This window comes from Triturus cristatus, chromosome 2_1 (assembly GCF_964204655.1).
Source record: "Triturus cristatus chromosome 2_1, aTriCri1.1, whole genome shotgun sequence".
NCBI lineage: Eukaryota > Metazoa > Chordata > Amphibia > Caudata > Salamandridae > Triturus > Triturus cristatus.
Genome location: NC_140581.1, coordinates 37,155,554 through 37,173,165, shown reverse-complemented (window position 1 = coordinate 37,173,165; position 17,612 = coordinate 37,155,554). Strand labels below are relative to the sequence as shown.

Below are 17,612 nucleotides of genomic sequence, written 5' to 3'. Positions count from 1 at the left end.
AAAGGGTTCCATGCAAGGGCGGTGGTCTGATGTCCCTTGCAAGCCACCATCTCTGCATTCACAGCTATTCACAGGTAGATGCAAATTACAACCTGCCCCATTAATGTTCATGAGACAGATCCTTTTGTTTGGTCGAGCAGTTAGGCTTATCAGGAGGGTGTGTTAAGCATATATTGTTTTCACTCAGGCAAGGAATGATAGCACACACCCAAAGAGGTGGAAGAGGCGTGGCGCCGCGGTCAGGGCGACTGACTCCGGAATCTGGGGATCACGGTTCGATCGCCGGCGGCAGAATAGCCCAACACCATGTGACTCTGGGCAGTAGCTTGCTTAATCTTCCCGACGGCCCCCAGCGCCTAGAGACCCTTACGGGTGATTGTTCGCGCTTTACAAATGTGGATTATTATTATTACTATTAAAGACAGAATCCAGACCAATTCGCTAAGTATAAAAAAGGTAAACTTCTGTTTTGTTTCTAGGTCCAAGCAGGACATGCACAGGTAAGGAGAATGTTTCCAAATACAAAACCTCAGAAGGAAATGCAGTTGTGAATGGAACTGACTTCGTTTCAGGTTTGTATTTGTTTCTAAAACAGTTTAGAATACATAGAAATTACTTTTGGTTACTTTTAGATTACTTTTCAGTTACTTTGAGTATTTGAGGTAATATGTCGAGATATCACACACTGGAGTTTACAACATACAGGTAAGTATGAAAATTTTGGATTTAAAGCAAAGTTACTTTGTTTTCAATACAAAAGTTCAGTTCAACGCAAACATTTTGGAACAAAAATCATAACATAGGTTCCTATGAGAGAAAGGAAGGTTATCGGTTTGCAGGTAAGTAAAAAACCTGCAAGTCTAGCTTTTCAGGGTTAAAACCAAGGTTACTCATGGTTCAGTTAGGCACTCAAATCACACCACCAGCGGCACTAGGGCGTCCAAGTGCAGAGTGCAGGGGCCCAATGTTAGCCAATGGGGCTAGGTGGGCCTTTGGTCAGTGGCTGCTTATGAGCAGGCCTCTCGATCAGGGCCGGGTTGGGAACCAAAACCGGCCCTGGCAAAGTGCTCGGTAGGCCCCCCGGAGGGTTGGGGTGCCGCCGAGCTCTTTGCCAGGGCCAGTTTTTGGCCGAGTTTGTTACAGGGCCGATTTTGCAGCTATGCTGCAAAAACAGCCCTGTAACAAAAATGGCCCCCAGGGCCCAAAACCGGACCCCACCCGTGCAGCCAACCGTGGGATTGCCCGGTGCCCGCTACAGCCAGTCCGGCCCTGCTATCGATTGTGGGAGCAAAGCTCCGGGGGTAAGATCAGCAGTTCAGGGGCCAACAACCAACACAGGAGCTGCACCACCAGCGGCACGGAGGTGGCCGGATGCCGAGTGCCAAGAAGACGTTGGGAGCCATGTGGTTCGCAATAGAGATCTTCAGTTCAAAGAAAAGGCTTCAGGCTCGGGCAGGGAGGTTTCCTGAAGGCGACTACTGTCAAGAGAGGTAAGTTGGGCTCTTGGGGGATGCCTGGACACCATCGGTTGGGCCACCCAAGGCCGTTGGGCATCTGGTGCAAAGGTGTCTTTAGGCATCGGATCTTCTTACCAGCGGTCGGAGGACCCTTCAGGTTGAGGCTGCAGGCGTTAGTTTGGATCTTGAGGTAGATTAGGGATCATCAGATCCCAGGTCACGATCACTAGGGAGACCTCCTCATGGTGTTGGGCCACTCGGGCCGTGGGCGTCCGGTGCAGAGTAGTGCAAAATCGCAGAGCTTCCTAGACCTGGGTTCTGTGTTTGAGTCTTGGTTAAGCAAATCCGCTGCTCACAAGCGACAAAGACTTTCATATGAGTGCAGGGCAGGTCCTCTTGGTTCTGGATAGCTGCTGGCTGCTGGACACACCAAGGTTTCGCTGTGAACAGGTCGAAGTCAGAACAGGCCGGTAGGGCTGGGGCCAAAGCAGTTGGTGTCCTCTTCTTCCTGGGTCAAAATGGGTCTTCAGTTCTTCTTCTGCTTTCTTCCTTGAATCTGAGGAGACAAGGTTCAGTGTCACCCCTAAATACTAAATTTAGTGGCCTTTACAGGGTGTGTAGGTCGGGACCGATAGGTCCCTTCCTTGGGGTGTGTGTGCCCTCTACTATGTCACCGTCCAGTGGGAGGTGGCATGAGCCTCTCTCTAACTGGCTGGGTCCCCTCAGCGTCAAGATGGAGGGGACTGAGATGTGTGCTTCACCTCACCTCCCCCATCTGAGGGGTGGGGTTGGCAAAGGTGGGAACAACTCTATTCTTCACTTGGTTTTCCTGCCAATTCTCCTGCCTCAAGTGGGGGGCACACATGATGGGAGCCAGTTGCTGAGGGCAGCAAAAGGCAGGGCCAGCTTAAAGAGGTGGCAGACCTCTGAAGCTTCCCCTTCGTGGATCCAGCCCATCCTGAGGAAGGAGGCATGGCACCTCTGCCCAGAATGGGCTTTGTTTCTGGACCCAGAGAGTAAAGGCCTTCTCCCAAGGGGTCTAGAAACTTGTCTGGTGGTGGCAAATGGTGGGCAGCCATTCAGAAACCACACCAGGGCTAGTCGTTTTTCATGGGGCATCTTTAAGAAGCCCTCTAGGTGCCTTTTGCATTAAATCTCACACTGGCATCAATGTGAGTTTAATGTGCTGAGAAGTTTCCTACCAAACTTCCCAGGTTGCAGTAAAGCCATTTTAGAGCTGTGGAGTTCGTAATGACAAACTCCCAGCATACTATACTCTTAATGGCAGCACTGCACTTACAATGCCTGAGAATGGCCTTAGACAATGTGGGGGTACAGGGCTCATGCGCCTATACCCTTACCACTGGTATAGTGCATCCTGCTAGTGGGGTGACTTACCTAGGTCCCAGGCAGTAGGTTGCAGGCATGGCACACAGGGATGTGTGCCATGTTGACTCTTCACTTTCTTCAGCACCAAAACATGCAGCCTGCAATGGCAGTGTGTGTGTGTTCAAGTACAGGACCTCTAAGGGTGGCACAATATGTGCTGCAGCCCTTAGAGGCCTTCCTTGGTCACAGTGCCCTTGGTACCCATGGTGCCTTTTACAAGGGGCTTACCTGTGGCCAGAGATGTGCCAACGGTGGGTACAAAGGTACAGTTTTGGGAACGAACACAGGACCTGGGAACCTGATTGGCAGGCACTTAGGGTACATCAAGTCAAAGTGCATCAAGTGCCAGGCAAAAAGTGAGGGGTAAAAATGCAAAAAGGGTCACTTTCCTACACCAATGTTCAAAATAAGTCAGTGGAATGTATCAAAAAAATTGTGGTCGTAAACTAGTGATCAGATACCAGCTTCTCAGAGGGAAGTATCTGATTAGTATCCAATGGAAATGGTGGATTCGGAGGGAATAGGTAGTTGTTTAAGGGACCTCTGCCTCTTCCCTCAATGTGTTCCCACATGGGGAGTATCTGTCAATTTAATGGACAGAGGCTGCTTTAAAAAGGGTTCCACATTGTAGAAAGCACTTGCAAGGGTGGTAGTCTGATGTCGCTCGCAAGCCACCATCTCTGCATTCACAGCTATTCACAGGTAGATGCAGATTACAACCTGCCCCATTAATATTCATGAGACAGATCAATATGGCATCTCTTGCTAATGTACAGATTACACGGCAGCATATCAATACATGCGTTTCTTTGTATGCCCATCCACATAGGACTGCCGTGCAATACTAGACTGGTGCTGCCCAAAGCCAAATGCATTAAAAAACATAGGCACATCTTTTGTGACTGTTTCTGATGAAAAAAGCATCACAATGTGGGTGCGGCGATCCAAAGCAGTTGGTGTGTAAATTGTACATCCTGGTTTGCATCTGGCTCTTTGCCAATCTGGCTCCTAGGTTTCTGTGACTCTGCCTTTCATAATACGAAGGAATGGTACCCAGCAGAGCACGGTCCACATTTATGAACATCCCAGACCTTTCTTATTCTGCTCATTCACAACTATTATTTCACAATTTCTTTACTAGGAAGATTTAAACAAAACAGTGTATAGGGGAAGGAGGGACGGGGAACATAAGGTACCATATGTGAAACAGTAATTCTGTACTGAAAAACAGTGCCAGATGAAACAGAGCGCTAGGTACATTGCAATATTAAGAAAGACGCGCGGGTCCACATCTGTACACAGACTGGTCAGCGAGGTAAGCGGCGGCCAGAAAATGTAACATGACTAAAAGAAACTAATAGAGGGAAAGCAAATAGGGAATCTTACATACCCGGGGGGGAGAGAAAGGGGGAAAGGGAAGAGAATAGGAAAAGGTGGAAGAGAGGTAAAAATGAGAAGCACAGAAGAAGTGGGATGTAGCAGTGGCTATTGTCAGTGGCGCTAAGGACGAGGAGCGTCGCCCCACTGCTTTCAAGCAGTGCGAAGCAGAAGCAAAAAATGATAATAACTTTGTGTTATCATTTCATGCTGCTTCCTGCAGCTGTGCGGGCGGTTGGGGTGGCTTGTTGCTCTGCTTTTGGAGCAGGGCATGGAAGAGTGGTTTGCCCACTCCTAAGTGTGCAATGACTGTTTGGTCAGCCCGCTAGGGCCGCCCACATCAGTCATGCGCACTTTGCCCCTTCTCCATGCAGGCTGTATTGCAGATTCTCCATGCATACTGTATTGCAGAATTGTTTTATTTTGTATTTATTTTTATTTTTTTTAAATATGCATGACCCCCGCGCAAGCCTCTCCCTCGCACTACCCATGACAAGCCTGTCTCACTACCCGCTAGCCATGCCGGCCGCCGCTGACAATTGTTGTGGATGATTCTAACGAGAGGCACACAATTCATTGCGGAGTGGAAGGTTCATTCCAGGATGTATCTGCATCCTTTACAGCTGGTGAAACTGCCTGCCCAAACGGTCTCAATAATGAAGGTAGTTGCGACGACCATGATGCACTGTAGCCTATTGGAGTGCTGAATCATAGGGAGACATGTCCCAGCTTCATCAAAAGATTTCACAAAACAAGTCAACACAAGGGTCTTTTATGATGTTAACCACCTACAGAACAAACATATCACATAGTTAGTGAAAGAAGAATAAGCCAATCTGAACCACATTGTTGGGAATTTACTCCCTGTTTCCTCTCTCTGCAGGGATCCCTCATTGATGTGCTGAAGGAGGTGCGTCCCACTCAGTTCTTTGGGGTACCGCGGATTTGGGAGAAGATGCAGGCTGCCTTGCAGGCCATGGGCTCGAAGTCAGCATTTGTTGGGAGGACCGGCAGCTCCGAGGCGAGAGGCCATGGCTTTGCTGCTAACCTGAACTTAATGAATGGGTATACCACATCAGCATCTCTTCTGGTGGGATTAGTGTGTGGAGTTATGTATTAAATGGCAGAAGAGTGTAAAATACCATACTTGATATTTAAAAATCAGGGCCACTGAACTCTCTCTGAGTGAACACATCAAAAGGATCCATGAACAGGTTGAGATGCACCAGGTTTCCACTTTGTTTCAGATCCAATGTTGGAGATGTTTGAAATAAATCAGTAAAAAGCTCTTGGGTGTTTTCTGGCTCTGGCACTCCCTTTACAAGTCCATCCATCAACAAATTCCCAGTGTCGGGGCCAAGAACAGGAGTGTATGATTCTCAGATCTGTTCATAGTTTCAGTCTCTGACATGCTCTCAGCTCCAGGGCTCCCTCTCTTCTCACCTCTTGAGCATTAATCTTGGATGATCCCAAACTCTCTTTACTTAAATACATCTTGTATTTCTAGTGTGTTCTAAAGCTTTTCCATCACATATAACCAGCCCATACACATCATCCTTTGGTGCGTGAAACTCTTAAGATTATAGAGGGGTTTCACTTCCTCAACATGAACAGGTGTGGGTTAAACACATTTCTGACCAGTAGTAAGTCTCTGATTCTGAGGAAACAGATTTATCACTAACCAGAGAAATAAAGAGTAATTATCATATTAACAAGACTAAAGGGGGTGTGAAATGAAAGTTTTACATTTGTTTTTTTTACGACTATAATAATATTTCCCATCCACTCCGGACACAATTCTATGTATTTTACTGAAAGTGAGCTATTTTCTGGAGTGTTTTGATTGTTTTACCTGTAGTATTCTGGATTGGATTTCTTTATTAAATCATCTCTTTTCCCTCTCTATTGTTTCATCTCCACTATCTACCACTCTTTTATTTAAGTATTTTATGTGTCTCACTAGTAGTTCCATCTGGAGAACAACTTAAGGACATGCCGCTATCCATTGGACCAAGTCACGTACTTCTGTCCTCTAGAGTCAAGTAGAGACATGACAATATCAAGGCTGTAGCTTCCTCCCCAGCCAGGGTACTCGCCAATGACTACGCCACACACAGAGCTTAGTATAACATGTCTTTATTCTTCTGTGAGTAAGTGCAAACTCAGCATTCTAAAACAGCCTTCATTGCATTCTGCTCTAACACTGACGGATCAGGTCTATGGACTCCATCAGGAGACAAAATGGTTCTGTCAGTTGCTAACTCGCAAGACGCCACAAAGGCTATTGCAGTCCAGAGTGTGCCTTAGACACAGGATAGGACTGTGCTTGGCAGTGCCAACGCCTCCGCCTCTCTGGAAGCCTTGCTTAAAGATAGATCAAAAGCAAAGAAGATAGAATGGAGTGCAGAAGTCATCAGAGAACTGATGCTCTTTAGGGCAGTTCTGTGGTAGGGCCCAGTATTGGTCTCTCCCCACCATCCAGACAGATGCCACACATGTTTGAATGGGACCCCCCCCCTCAGCCAGAGCCCAAGAGATAGGAGTGAGAAACCCACTGGCGTCCTACCTTGTACGCAATTGTCTATGATGCAAACATGATTTGGGTTCTGAAGAGACCAGCTATAGACATCTATAGCACAGATATCATTGTCCAGCTTCATCAGAATCCTTTCACCTGCTTGCCTTGCCTCCTGGAAGCTGGCGGGAAGATCCTGAGGTGGTCCTCTGCCCCACAGGGCACAGCTTCTCTCTGGAGCACACAGCTGGCATTCAAAGTGAACCTGATGATGACCAATCACAGACTGTATTTGCGAGTTAGATGTAAAGATGAGGTCTATCAGCTTCCGTTGCTGCTCAGTCCCTTCCGGTCTTTGACAGCTGTGATGACAAGCCCAGTGTTGAGAAATCTTAAGCTTAGTACATCATTCTCAGACTGTCCCTCTGCCATCGGAGGGCTACAGGGTAGATCTGTTCCTATTCTAAGTGCGCAGTCACCCGATATGTGACTACTCGCGTTGGGGGATTTTCCACTTTCATTTTTCAGCAGTGGCTGACATTACCTGTCTTTGAGGGGAGTAAATGATGTCCACAGAAGAAAATAAGTGTGTGGAAAGATAGTCCCTCCTGCCCACTTTGTATAAGGTCTTGGGTGAGAGGACATAGATTCTTTGAGTTTACATCTGCCGTGAAAAGGTTGGAAATGGGAAGTCTCTCTCCCTCTCTCTCTCTCTCTCTTGCCCCTGAAAGTAGTGGAGGAAAAGTGCATGTATCAGGAGATTGCAGTGCCCCAACACATCAGGTGGGCACTTTCTGCACTTATCACGTCGCATGATGGTTGATTGGAAGATTGGTTGAGGTTTGATAGGAATGTTTTGTGTTGTACATTGATTTATTGCATTCAATAACATAATACTATTATTAGAAAAATATTATTTCACATGATATTACATTTCTTATGAGTTTAAATTTACTTATATAAAATGCATATATATATGTGTGTATATATATAAAATATATCATAATTCTCAAATTAAAGTGAAAAAATACATTTACCTAAAATATTTAAATAATATATAAAAAATAATATATATATGTAATATGTATATATTCGTAACAAAATCTGTTCACACAGATTGAAACAGACTCCAGCACGCTGTTATCCAGTGTTTATTTTAGCCACAAACCAACAGGTAACGCGTTACGACCGTAAAATGGTCTTTAAGAAACCATATATATATAACCTTCAAAAATAATATAAAATGACACAGATGAACAGATAATAATATTATTTATATATATATATATATATATAACAATAATAAAAAAGTAGTAACGTGTGAAAAATAGATTTACTATTTCCACTGCAATGTATACAACAGTATCGAAACCGTTGGACTCCGATGGGATAAAATGTACTTTTTCCACTCCATTCTGTGCAACAGTAGGGATAGCGTTGCACTTCGGAGGGGTGAAATGTCCTAGTCCCATTCCAGTCTGTGCAGCCAGCAGTAGTGAAAGAGTTGGACAACAGAGGACTAAAATTTATTATTCCGACTCCTGTCTGTGCAATAGTAGAGAAAGCGTTTGACACCAAAGGGTAAAATGTACTATTCCCACTCCACTCTGTGCAACAGTAGGGAAAGTGTTGGACTCCAGAGGGATAACATTTACTATTCACACTCCAATCTGTGCAACAGTACAGAGAGAGTAGTTCACTTTAAACAAATAAAATATTTTAATACGTCTGTTAATTAACCAAAAATATTTTAACATTCTCAATATAAATATTATGGTGCCAATTACGATCCTGTAAAAAAATTCCCCGTACGACTCGTATCCGGTCTTTTTACCGTACGAATCGTACAAGTGCCGTACAAACTGCCAACTACGATTCGCATGGGAAAAAGACCATACGAATCGCATTGGGAATTATTCCCCACACGTCCTCGGGTCGGAAAATGTGTCCGACACATCCTCGGACGATTTACCGTACAAATGTGAAAAGTGAAGTCCGACCGCGCTAGTACGATCCATCCCATGCGTCCGATGTTACAACCGGATGGAAAAAACACCGTCCGCACCGAACTCCCATAGCAACCATGAAGACATGTGCCCGCATACGCGCCCAACACTCCCCCCAGCCCTCCTATGTACGAGTCGAATCCCCACCCGTGTATGTACACCCGTGTATGTACGAGACGTACACCCACCCGCGTATGTATGGAGCGTACCCCCACCCCAACCGTGTATGTACGACCCGTACCCCCACCCCAACCGTGTATGTACGAGCCGTACCCTCACCCGCGTATGTATGGAGCGTACCCCCACCCCAACCGTGTATGTACGACCCGTACCCTCACCCGCGTATGTATGGAGCGTACCCCCACCCCAACCATGTATGTACGGACCGTACCCCCACCCCAACCATGTATGTACGACCCGTACCCTCACCCGCGTATGTATGGAGCGTACCCCCACCGTGTATGTACGACCCGTACCCTCACCCTCGTATGTATGGAGCGTACCCCCACCCCAACCGTGTATGTACGGACCGTACCCCCACCCCAACCGTGTATGTACGACCCGTACCCTCACCCGCATATGTATGGAGCGTACCCCCACCCCAACCGTGTATGTACGACCCGTACCCTCACCCGCGTATGTATGGAGCGTACCCCCACCCCAACCGTGTATGTACGGACCGTACCCCCACCCCAACCGTGTATGTATGACCCATACCCCCACCCCAACCGTGTATGTATGACCCGTACCCTCACCCGCGTATGTATGGAACGTACCCCAACCGTGTATGTACGACCCGTACCCCCACCCCAACCGTGTATGTACGACCCGTACCCTCACCCGCGTATGTATGGAGCGTACCCCCACCCCAACCGTGTATGTACGGACCGTACCCCCACCCCAACCATGTATGTACGACCCGTACCCTCACCCGCGTATGTATGGAGCGTACCCCCACCCCAACCGTGTATATACGACCCGTACCCCCTCCCCAAACGTGTATGTACGACCCGTACCCTCACCCGCGTATGTATGGAGCGTACCCCCACCCCAACCGTGTATGTACGGACCGTACCCCCACCGTGTATGTACGACCCGTACCCTCACCCGCGTATGTATGGAGCGTACCCCCACCCCAACCGTGTATGTATGACCCGTACCCCCACCCCAACCGTGTATGTACGACCCGTACCCTCACCCGCGTATGTATGGAGCATACCCCCACCCCAACCGTGTATGTACGGACCGTACCCCCACCCCAACCATGTATGTACGACCCGTAGCCTCACCCTCGTATGTATGGAGCGTACCCCCACCCCAACATTCTAAGTACGGAGCACACCCCAGGCCCCAACACCAGCACCTTCACCCAACATCGCGCATGTACGAGTCGTACCAAGCCAGACACAAGGACAGCACTGTACAACAAAATTGCCGAAGTACACACCGTACACACGCTAAAAACGCACGTACACAACCAGGACAAAGCACAACAACACAAGAATACACTATTCGAATGGCATAAAGCCACAAAACATGTCCAACAAGCACAAATACAACACATTCACTGACCTGCAACTGCCAAAATCCCAAACAGAGGCCCAAAACACAACCACTCCTTATAACACACCCACCCAAAGTTCAAACACAGCCACACCCACCAATGGACCAATAAAAAGGGCCCACACACACAAACCATGAGCCTTTGCAACAGACTGACTGCTGCCAGACCCCACAGACAACCTACAGCACCATACTTGAACCTTTACTACACCTTACACTTGCACACCTTCACACATACACCTTCACAAACACCCCCTCATCACATTCACACACACCTGCACAACCACACCCACACACCCACAACCATCCACACCCACACCCCCCACAACCATCCACACCCCTCACCATGCCCACTAACAAGAATCCAAAGTTCACTAGCCAAGAGTTGGAGGTCCTTGTCGACGAAATCCTCAGTCGAGCCACACCTCTTTGGAACATTGGTCAGACAGACCAGCATTTCTGAAAAAACAGCCATGTGGCAGACGATTGTCGATGCTGTGAATGCTGTTGCGTCCACCAGAAGGACCAGGCATGAATGCCAAGCCAGGTGGTACGATCTGCGGAGGAGGGTCCGAGCCAAAATGACCGACGACCACAACCAGGCCAACATCACCGGAGGAGGGCCGCCCGCAGACCCGTACAATACCATCCCTGGGAGGAGAGGGTGATGGCCATACTGCCGGTGGTGGCAGTGGACGGATTAGAAGGACTCCGAGACCCGGGTGAGTACACAAACAACTCACCTCACATGGAGGGAACGTCATCCACAACCAAACTCACAATCAGTCACGCAACCACCCCAAGCTATCGCATGACTCAACCACACTCCATGAACACGCACATGTCACTAGCGCCACCATGCCCCATGCACCCAGCTGGACAATGCCAAGTCACAGGCCACAGAAAACACCAACACAAGACACGGTAAGCCGGATGGCGGGAGTGTGGGCCCCAAAAATCACATAGTGCATCTCAGAAGCAGACAACAATGCCCTCTGCCCATATGGCCTAGGTCACAGCCAGACAAACAGTGTGTCCCCACACAGGAAAGACTTGCCAGCAAATGGCGGACGCCTTACATTAAGACATGGGGGTGAAGGCACGTTTTTGCACATGACAGCAGCTAATGAACAGCCAACACTGTGAAAGAGTGGCAGCACACACCACCACAGCAGCAGCGCAGACACACACACTACACCCAATGGGTGCCTGGAGATCAGAAACAAACTCACATCAACAAGCCAAGGGCCATTCAAAGATCTGCTAAAAGTGTGTGCCTAGGAAGCTGGGCTGAGGTGACAGAGGGTGACACACAGAGGGAAATAGAGGGGGAGAGAGAGGGAGGGAGACACAGGGAGACGGACAGAGGGAGGAGGCTGACACAGGGAGGGAGGGAGAGGGGGACAGAGAGGGAGTGAGAAAGGGACACACAGGGAGACCAATTCTGCCTTGTGGGGTGTGGGAATGTCTGCTCGTCAGCAGGTGGACTGCGTGCATGTAGACAAGGGTGGCCAGTGCCTCAATCCCCATCTCTTCTCCATGGCAAAACACAGGGCCATGTCTCAACCTGTGCATGAGCACAACGACAGCTACCTGCATTATACAAGTGTGTGGAACAACTCCATGTGCCCACGTACAGTGCAACACGGAAGGCGCCAATGCATGGCTCGCCACCCCTGCTCACTCCACTGCTGACTGCAGTCACAATTGACAAAGCAAGTAAGACTGTGCCACACATAGGTAAATTCTCAAAAGCTGTGGCCAAGGGACATACCCATGCACAAGTGCACTGTGAGTGGAATGCAGGACATATCCAAATTCCCAGAGGAAATGTGGCAACTTTGAAACGAATGAAACATGGATGTTGCATGGAACATAAATAACATTGTCTCTCACACACACGTCAACGTCGTGGATCACCCCCCAACACTGGGGGGGAAGACTCACAGGACCCGACTCTGCGGGATGCCGATCCCACCGGCAGCGACGACTCTCACCACTCTGTGGACGACCCCGACCAACCTGGCCCCTCTGGTGTCCAACCACCTGCAGCACCTGCGTCAGGTACAACTGGGGCAACCACCACCCCCACTCCTGCCACATCCCAGGAGACACCCAGGATCCCTGCCCCACCACCACAATGCAGCCAGGCTCACCAGGAGGGACACGGTGTACCGGGCACCCAGGAGGAGGCAGGCAACAACGCTAATGCCACCCCTCAGGGGTCCCGGAGACCCGATGTGCCCACAAGGGCAGGCCAGGTGCAAGTGGGCAGGGGTGGTGGGAGTGGAGGACGGCGGAGGCGCGAGCCTGACCAGTTGGCTGCGGAACCGGTATATGCCCATGTCAGAAACATCCTGGACACATACCGGCAGGACACCACGGGCATGGCCCAGGTTGTGTCCATCCTCGAGGAGATCAAGACCCAGCAGGCCCAGCAACATGCGGAGCAACATGCCTGTCTACTGCGACACCAAGGGCGGATAGAGGACAGACAGGCTGAGCTCGTGACGGTGTTCAGGGGAATTCACAGTACACTCCGTCGGATAGCCGACAACATGAGCAACCCTCCCTGTGCCGCCTGGCGTAGAACATCACCACCCACAGGGAGGGATCAGGAGGAGGAGGAGACATCCGACGGAGCATCCCAAACATCGTCACGGCCTGCTTCTGAGGGTTCCCGCAGGAGGGCGGGTCGTCCACGGAAAAGACAGTGAGGGTCGGCGCAACAGCACCATCTCCCAGGACACCTGGCCCACTGGACCAACAGCAGCTCATCAGCAAAAGACATTCTCTGCCACATGGACTTGCTGGTCACTGTCTGACCAATGTTGACAAAGACTGTGGCATGGACTCTGAGGATTTCCAATGGCAAGGACACCAACTCCCCTAGTGAACTTTGGATTCCACACACCCGGAAAGCCCCTCATGTCATACCCTCCCCCCCCACGTACCCCAACAAAAATAAAAGTTACACGATAAAGAGATGATGCCTACATTTTGCATTATTACCTTACATGTGTCTTGTTAAGTCTAACCATGCCAGAGTTCTCATATGACTTCAACCATCCACACCCTGGGGCCTGAGTCTGGCACAGGACACACATGGGTCACAATGTATTAGGCAAGACACACATGGAGCACCATACACACCCGTGATGGGCCCAACCAGCTGAGGGGGTGGCCGCACAACCGTGCCGACAGACATATTGAGTACAGCGACAGCCATGCGCAGAGGTCAGGGATCATGTGGAGTGTCCTGGGGGGCACCCAGGTACGTGTGGACAGGTGGCAGAACCATGTCCTGCAAGCTTGAGTCAGGTGGATGCAGAGAATGGTGGCCTGGCCAACGTTGGATGCATGGGGATGGCACATGTCACAATACCCACACAGTCATGGACATCGTGCACAATACACAGTCTAATCCCACACAAACAGCTTGCATCTTGCTACTCGACACATAGACACATAGCCACTATCACGGAAAACCATGCCAGACATGCTGTATGCACCGTGGCAACACACCAGCATTGACTGAGAATAGGCACCTTGGAGGCATAGGGACACCTTTATTATTCATGTATTCGGGAATGCAGAGGCAACTCGGAGTACACATAAACAGGTCATGTGGAGTAACATGTGGGTCCAACACTGGAACCCCCCTTCTGCTGCACAAATGCGTGATAGCCATGGAACTGGCACACAAGTGTCGGCCAACAGCTAAACACCCCCTGCTGCTCACGGAGAGGCTGCCATACACCATTGATCCTCTGATGTGGAAGTCCCACACCATGTCAAGCCAATGCAAACCGTATGTGTCCGAGGGCAGTGTTACACACATTGATGCCATCATCACAATCCACTATCCCATCACAGATGACTGTCAACAAGTCTGACCATCTATTCAGGTGTACCCAGCTACATGTCATGTGTACCATGGTGATGCGACATGTCTGCAGAGGAACCAAACATCGACAGGGGCAGTGTGCACACATCAGAAACAGCCACACCCAATACACCCCTGATGCATCCCTTACCCTAAGGAGACTTCCAAACTTGTGCGTGTAACGCTGAGTCAGCACACGATGACGTGTCCATGAGGATTAGCAGTGCCACAACAATGCAACTAGCAAACGGCATGCGCAAGTACCTGGGGATGAGAGACACACAAGAAGTCAGCCACAAAAAGCACAGCCACTTGCATGTGCATGTACTCGACACATGTAAGGATGACAACATGCTAGGTCACAATTATGACTGGGGAAATACACTCATCACTGGCACCATCACTCCAGTGACACATCCACACACACCTCTGACTCACGTGGCATACATGCAGATGGACACACACATCGCAACACATGCCATACGGGGACCAATGCGTGCACACACAGACACTGGTACTCACCACTAAGCAAAGAAGTCGCGTATGAGCCGACTCCGGATGTCCTCTTGCGGAACCACATCCTTCACATCACTAGCCCCATTGCCAAGCCCTTCGTCCTCCACGGGTGGATGGTCCTGATCATCTTGATCCAGGATGAGGGGCACAGCTTTCTCAACTGCCATGTTGTGCAGCATGCAGCAGACCATGAAGATTTTGCAGACCTTCGCCGGGGCATATGGGAGGGCGCCGCCGGTCTTGTGGAGGCATCTGAATCGGCTCTTCAGGAGGCCAAATGTCCTCTCAATCACTCGCCTTGTCCGGCCATGGGCGGTGTTGTAGCGGAGCTGGGCCGGCGTGATGGGGTTGCGGAGAGGTGTGATCAGCCATGGCATGTTGGGATAGCCAGCGTCCCCTACATGGAAACCACATGGACATGAGTAGGACAGGAGAAGCGGTTGTGCTGTAAGTCTACGCAAAATACAGGACAGACAGAGTGTACCCACCAACAACACATGCTCGTTCGTTGCGCAGCTGCGTCATCATTTCAGGCACCCTGCTACGCCTCATGATGTAGGCATCGTGTGCTGATCCTGGAAAACGAGCACAGACATGTGAAATCACCATGTTGGACAGACACACCACAAGGGCATTGATGGAGTGGTAGTGTTTGCGATTCCTGTACGCTACCTCCTGTGCCTGTGGTGGTACCAAAGCCACATGTGTCCCATCTATGGACCCAATGACATGGGGCATCCCTCCCAGGGCATAGAATCCACGCTTGACCCCAGTCAACAGTTCAGGAGTTGGGAAATGGATGAACTCATCCAGGTGAAGCAACATGGCCTCTAAGATATCATGCAGCACACGGCTGAATATGTTCTGGGACATGCCACCAACATGAGCTATGGTATATTGAAAGGTACCCGTGGCAAGAAAATGTAGGGCTGCCATTACCTTCAGCTTGGATGTCAGTGCCGTAGGATACCTGTGCAGCGGTTGCAGGTGTGGTGCCAGCCTTGCCGTCAACTCCTCAATCAACGGTTGGGGGAAGCGGTAGCACCGGATACAGTCATTCTCCCGCATGTCAGCCAAGTCCGGAATTGGTCGGGGAAGAGGCGGCGCTCTGCAGTAATTTGGAAGTGACCAGGAAGAGTGAGTGCACTACAACAACAATTTATTTGTACTGAGCACTTGTTAATCTGTCAATACACATATGCTACATACGGAGTCAGGTATGTGCCACATGCCCTGGACACGTATGGCTGCCAGGTGACACTCCTACCAAGACCCAGCTACACACGGAGATTGTGAACCTCCACATGCCATGGCATGGGATTAGCTGTGTCCCAGTGTAAGTGAACAGCCAGACGCAACACAGGAGTGACATACATCAACACATCAGCAGAAGTAGGATGTCGATTGCAGAGACAGGTAGCGGAACACTAGAGCCACAGGTCACATGACATTACACTAGGACAGCCCACACACCTTGCCAATAAGGTGTACATGTAATGACTCACCACACATACATTGAGAGGATGCAGACATGTCCTTGTTACGCTACTCCGTGTCCCATGCATACATACGCACCTCACATCCGATACCACATGTGGCCTGGTGTGCGTAACAGTGTGCCATGTCCATCTACACACAGACACATGTTGGTTGCTGCAACAGCTGATGCTTTTGAGGGAGCACCAACCTCAAGCTAATGGGAACACACCACACATACATGACATAGACACATCGTGCACCGTGGGTAGTGACATGTCTGGTGTGGTAACCCCTGTAGCGGGCATCAGGGGACACTTGCGTGTGTTGTTGACTGTGCCATGCCACTGACGCTCATCCCAAGTGTGCAGTACGACATGCACACATGTCAAAGGAGTTAAGGGCATGCCTGGCACACATTGCACCGTCACACATAACATCTGTACACATCTCATCATACATCTGTTGCCTCCTCGACTCCGGAGTAATGTGCCACATCACAGACTTTCACACCTGTGCCCCACACATGTAGTAATGCCCAGACAATGCCTTGATGTCCATCCATGGACAAGTATGTCAGCTCTATTCCTTCCTGTGTGCTGCCTGTCACCACTGTGATGTGTGAAAGGCACCGTACATTTGCTCAGAGGGCCTGTGTACGTTCCCTATCACTATGGGTGTGCTCGCGTATGCGTACCCATAGTGATAGTGAGTGTACAGGCGTGTGTATGGTCCGTATCACTATGGGTGTGCTCGCGTATGCGTACCCATAGTGATAGTGAGCGTACAGGCGTGTGTATGGTCCGTATCACTATGGGTGTGCACGCGTATGCGTACCCATAGTGATAGTGAGCGTACAGGCGTGTGTACGGTCCGTATCACACCCATAGTGATACGGACCGTACACACGCCTGTACGCTCACTATCACTATGGGTACGCATACGCGAGCACACCCATAGTGATACGGACCGTACACACGCCTGTACGCTCACTATCACTATGGGTACGCATACGCGAGCACACCCATAGTGATACGGACCGTACACACGCCTGTACGCTCACTATCACTATGGGTACGCATACGCGAGCACACCCATAGTGATACGGACCGTACACACGCCTGTACGGGCCGTTGCTATGCTTTTGGGGTGCCCTAGGGCCCCGGTACGCACCATACATGTGTGTGAAACTCCAAATTACATAGGGGACACATGAGGGACAAGTATAAAGGCCTACATGCATGCTGGTTGTCATGGAGACCAAGTTTAAAGTTAGAATTTTTTTCAGCAGGTGCACAGCAGAAGTCAGTTTGAATTAATCTACTTTGTTGCAATGTGGTTCTGGAGTTGCCATCATGCTCAAGAAAAAAACACTATCGGAACACACTGACTGTGCTAGGTCTGAAGGGATTGGAGGAAACATAGGA

The 17,612-nt window shown here is 49.8% G+C and overlaps 1 protein-coding gene across 3 annotated transcripts in view; it reads left to right on the top strand.

The window, feature by feature from the left end:
* Positions 1 to 17,612, top strand: part of LOC146863668 (long-chain-fatty-acid--CoA ligase ACSBG2-like) — a 212,304-nt gene that overhangs the window by 137,524 nt on the left and 57,168 nt on the right. For all 3 annotated transcript variants that reach the window (XM_085627767.1, XM_085627766.1, XM_085627765.1), the window contains one exon: positions 5,107 to 5,288. In XM_085627767.1, the coding sequence (XP_085483893.1) occupies positions 5,107 to 5,288 (182 nt within the window). The remainder of the gene's footprint in view (positions 1 to 5,106; positions 5,289 to 17,612) is intronic.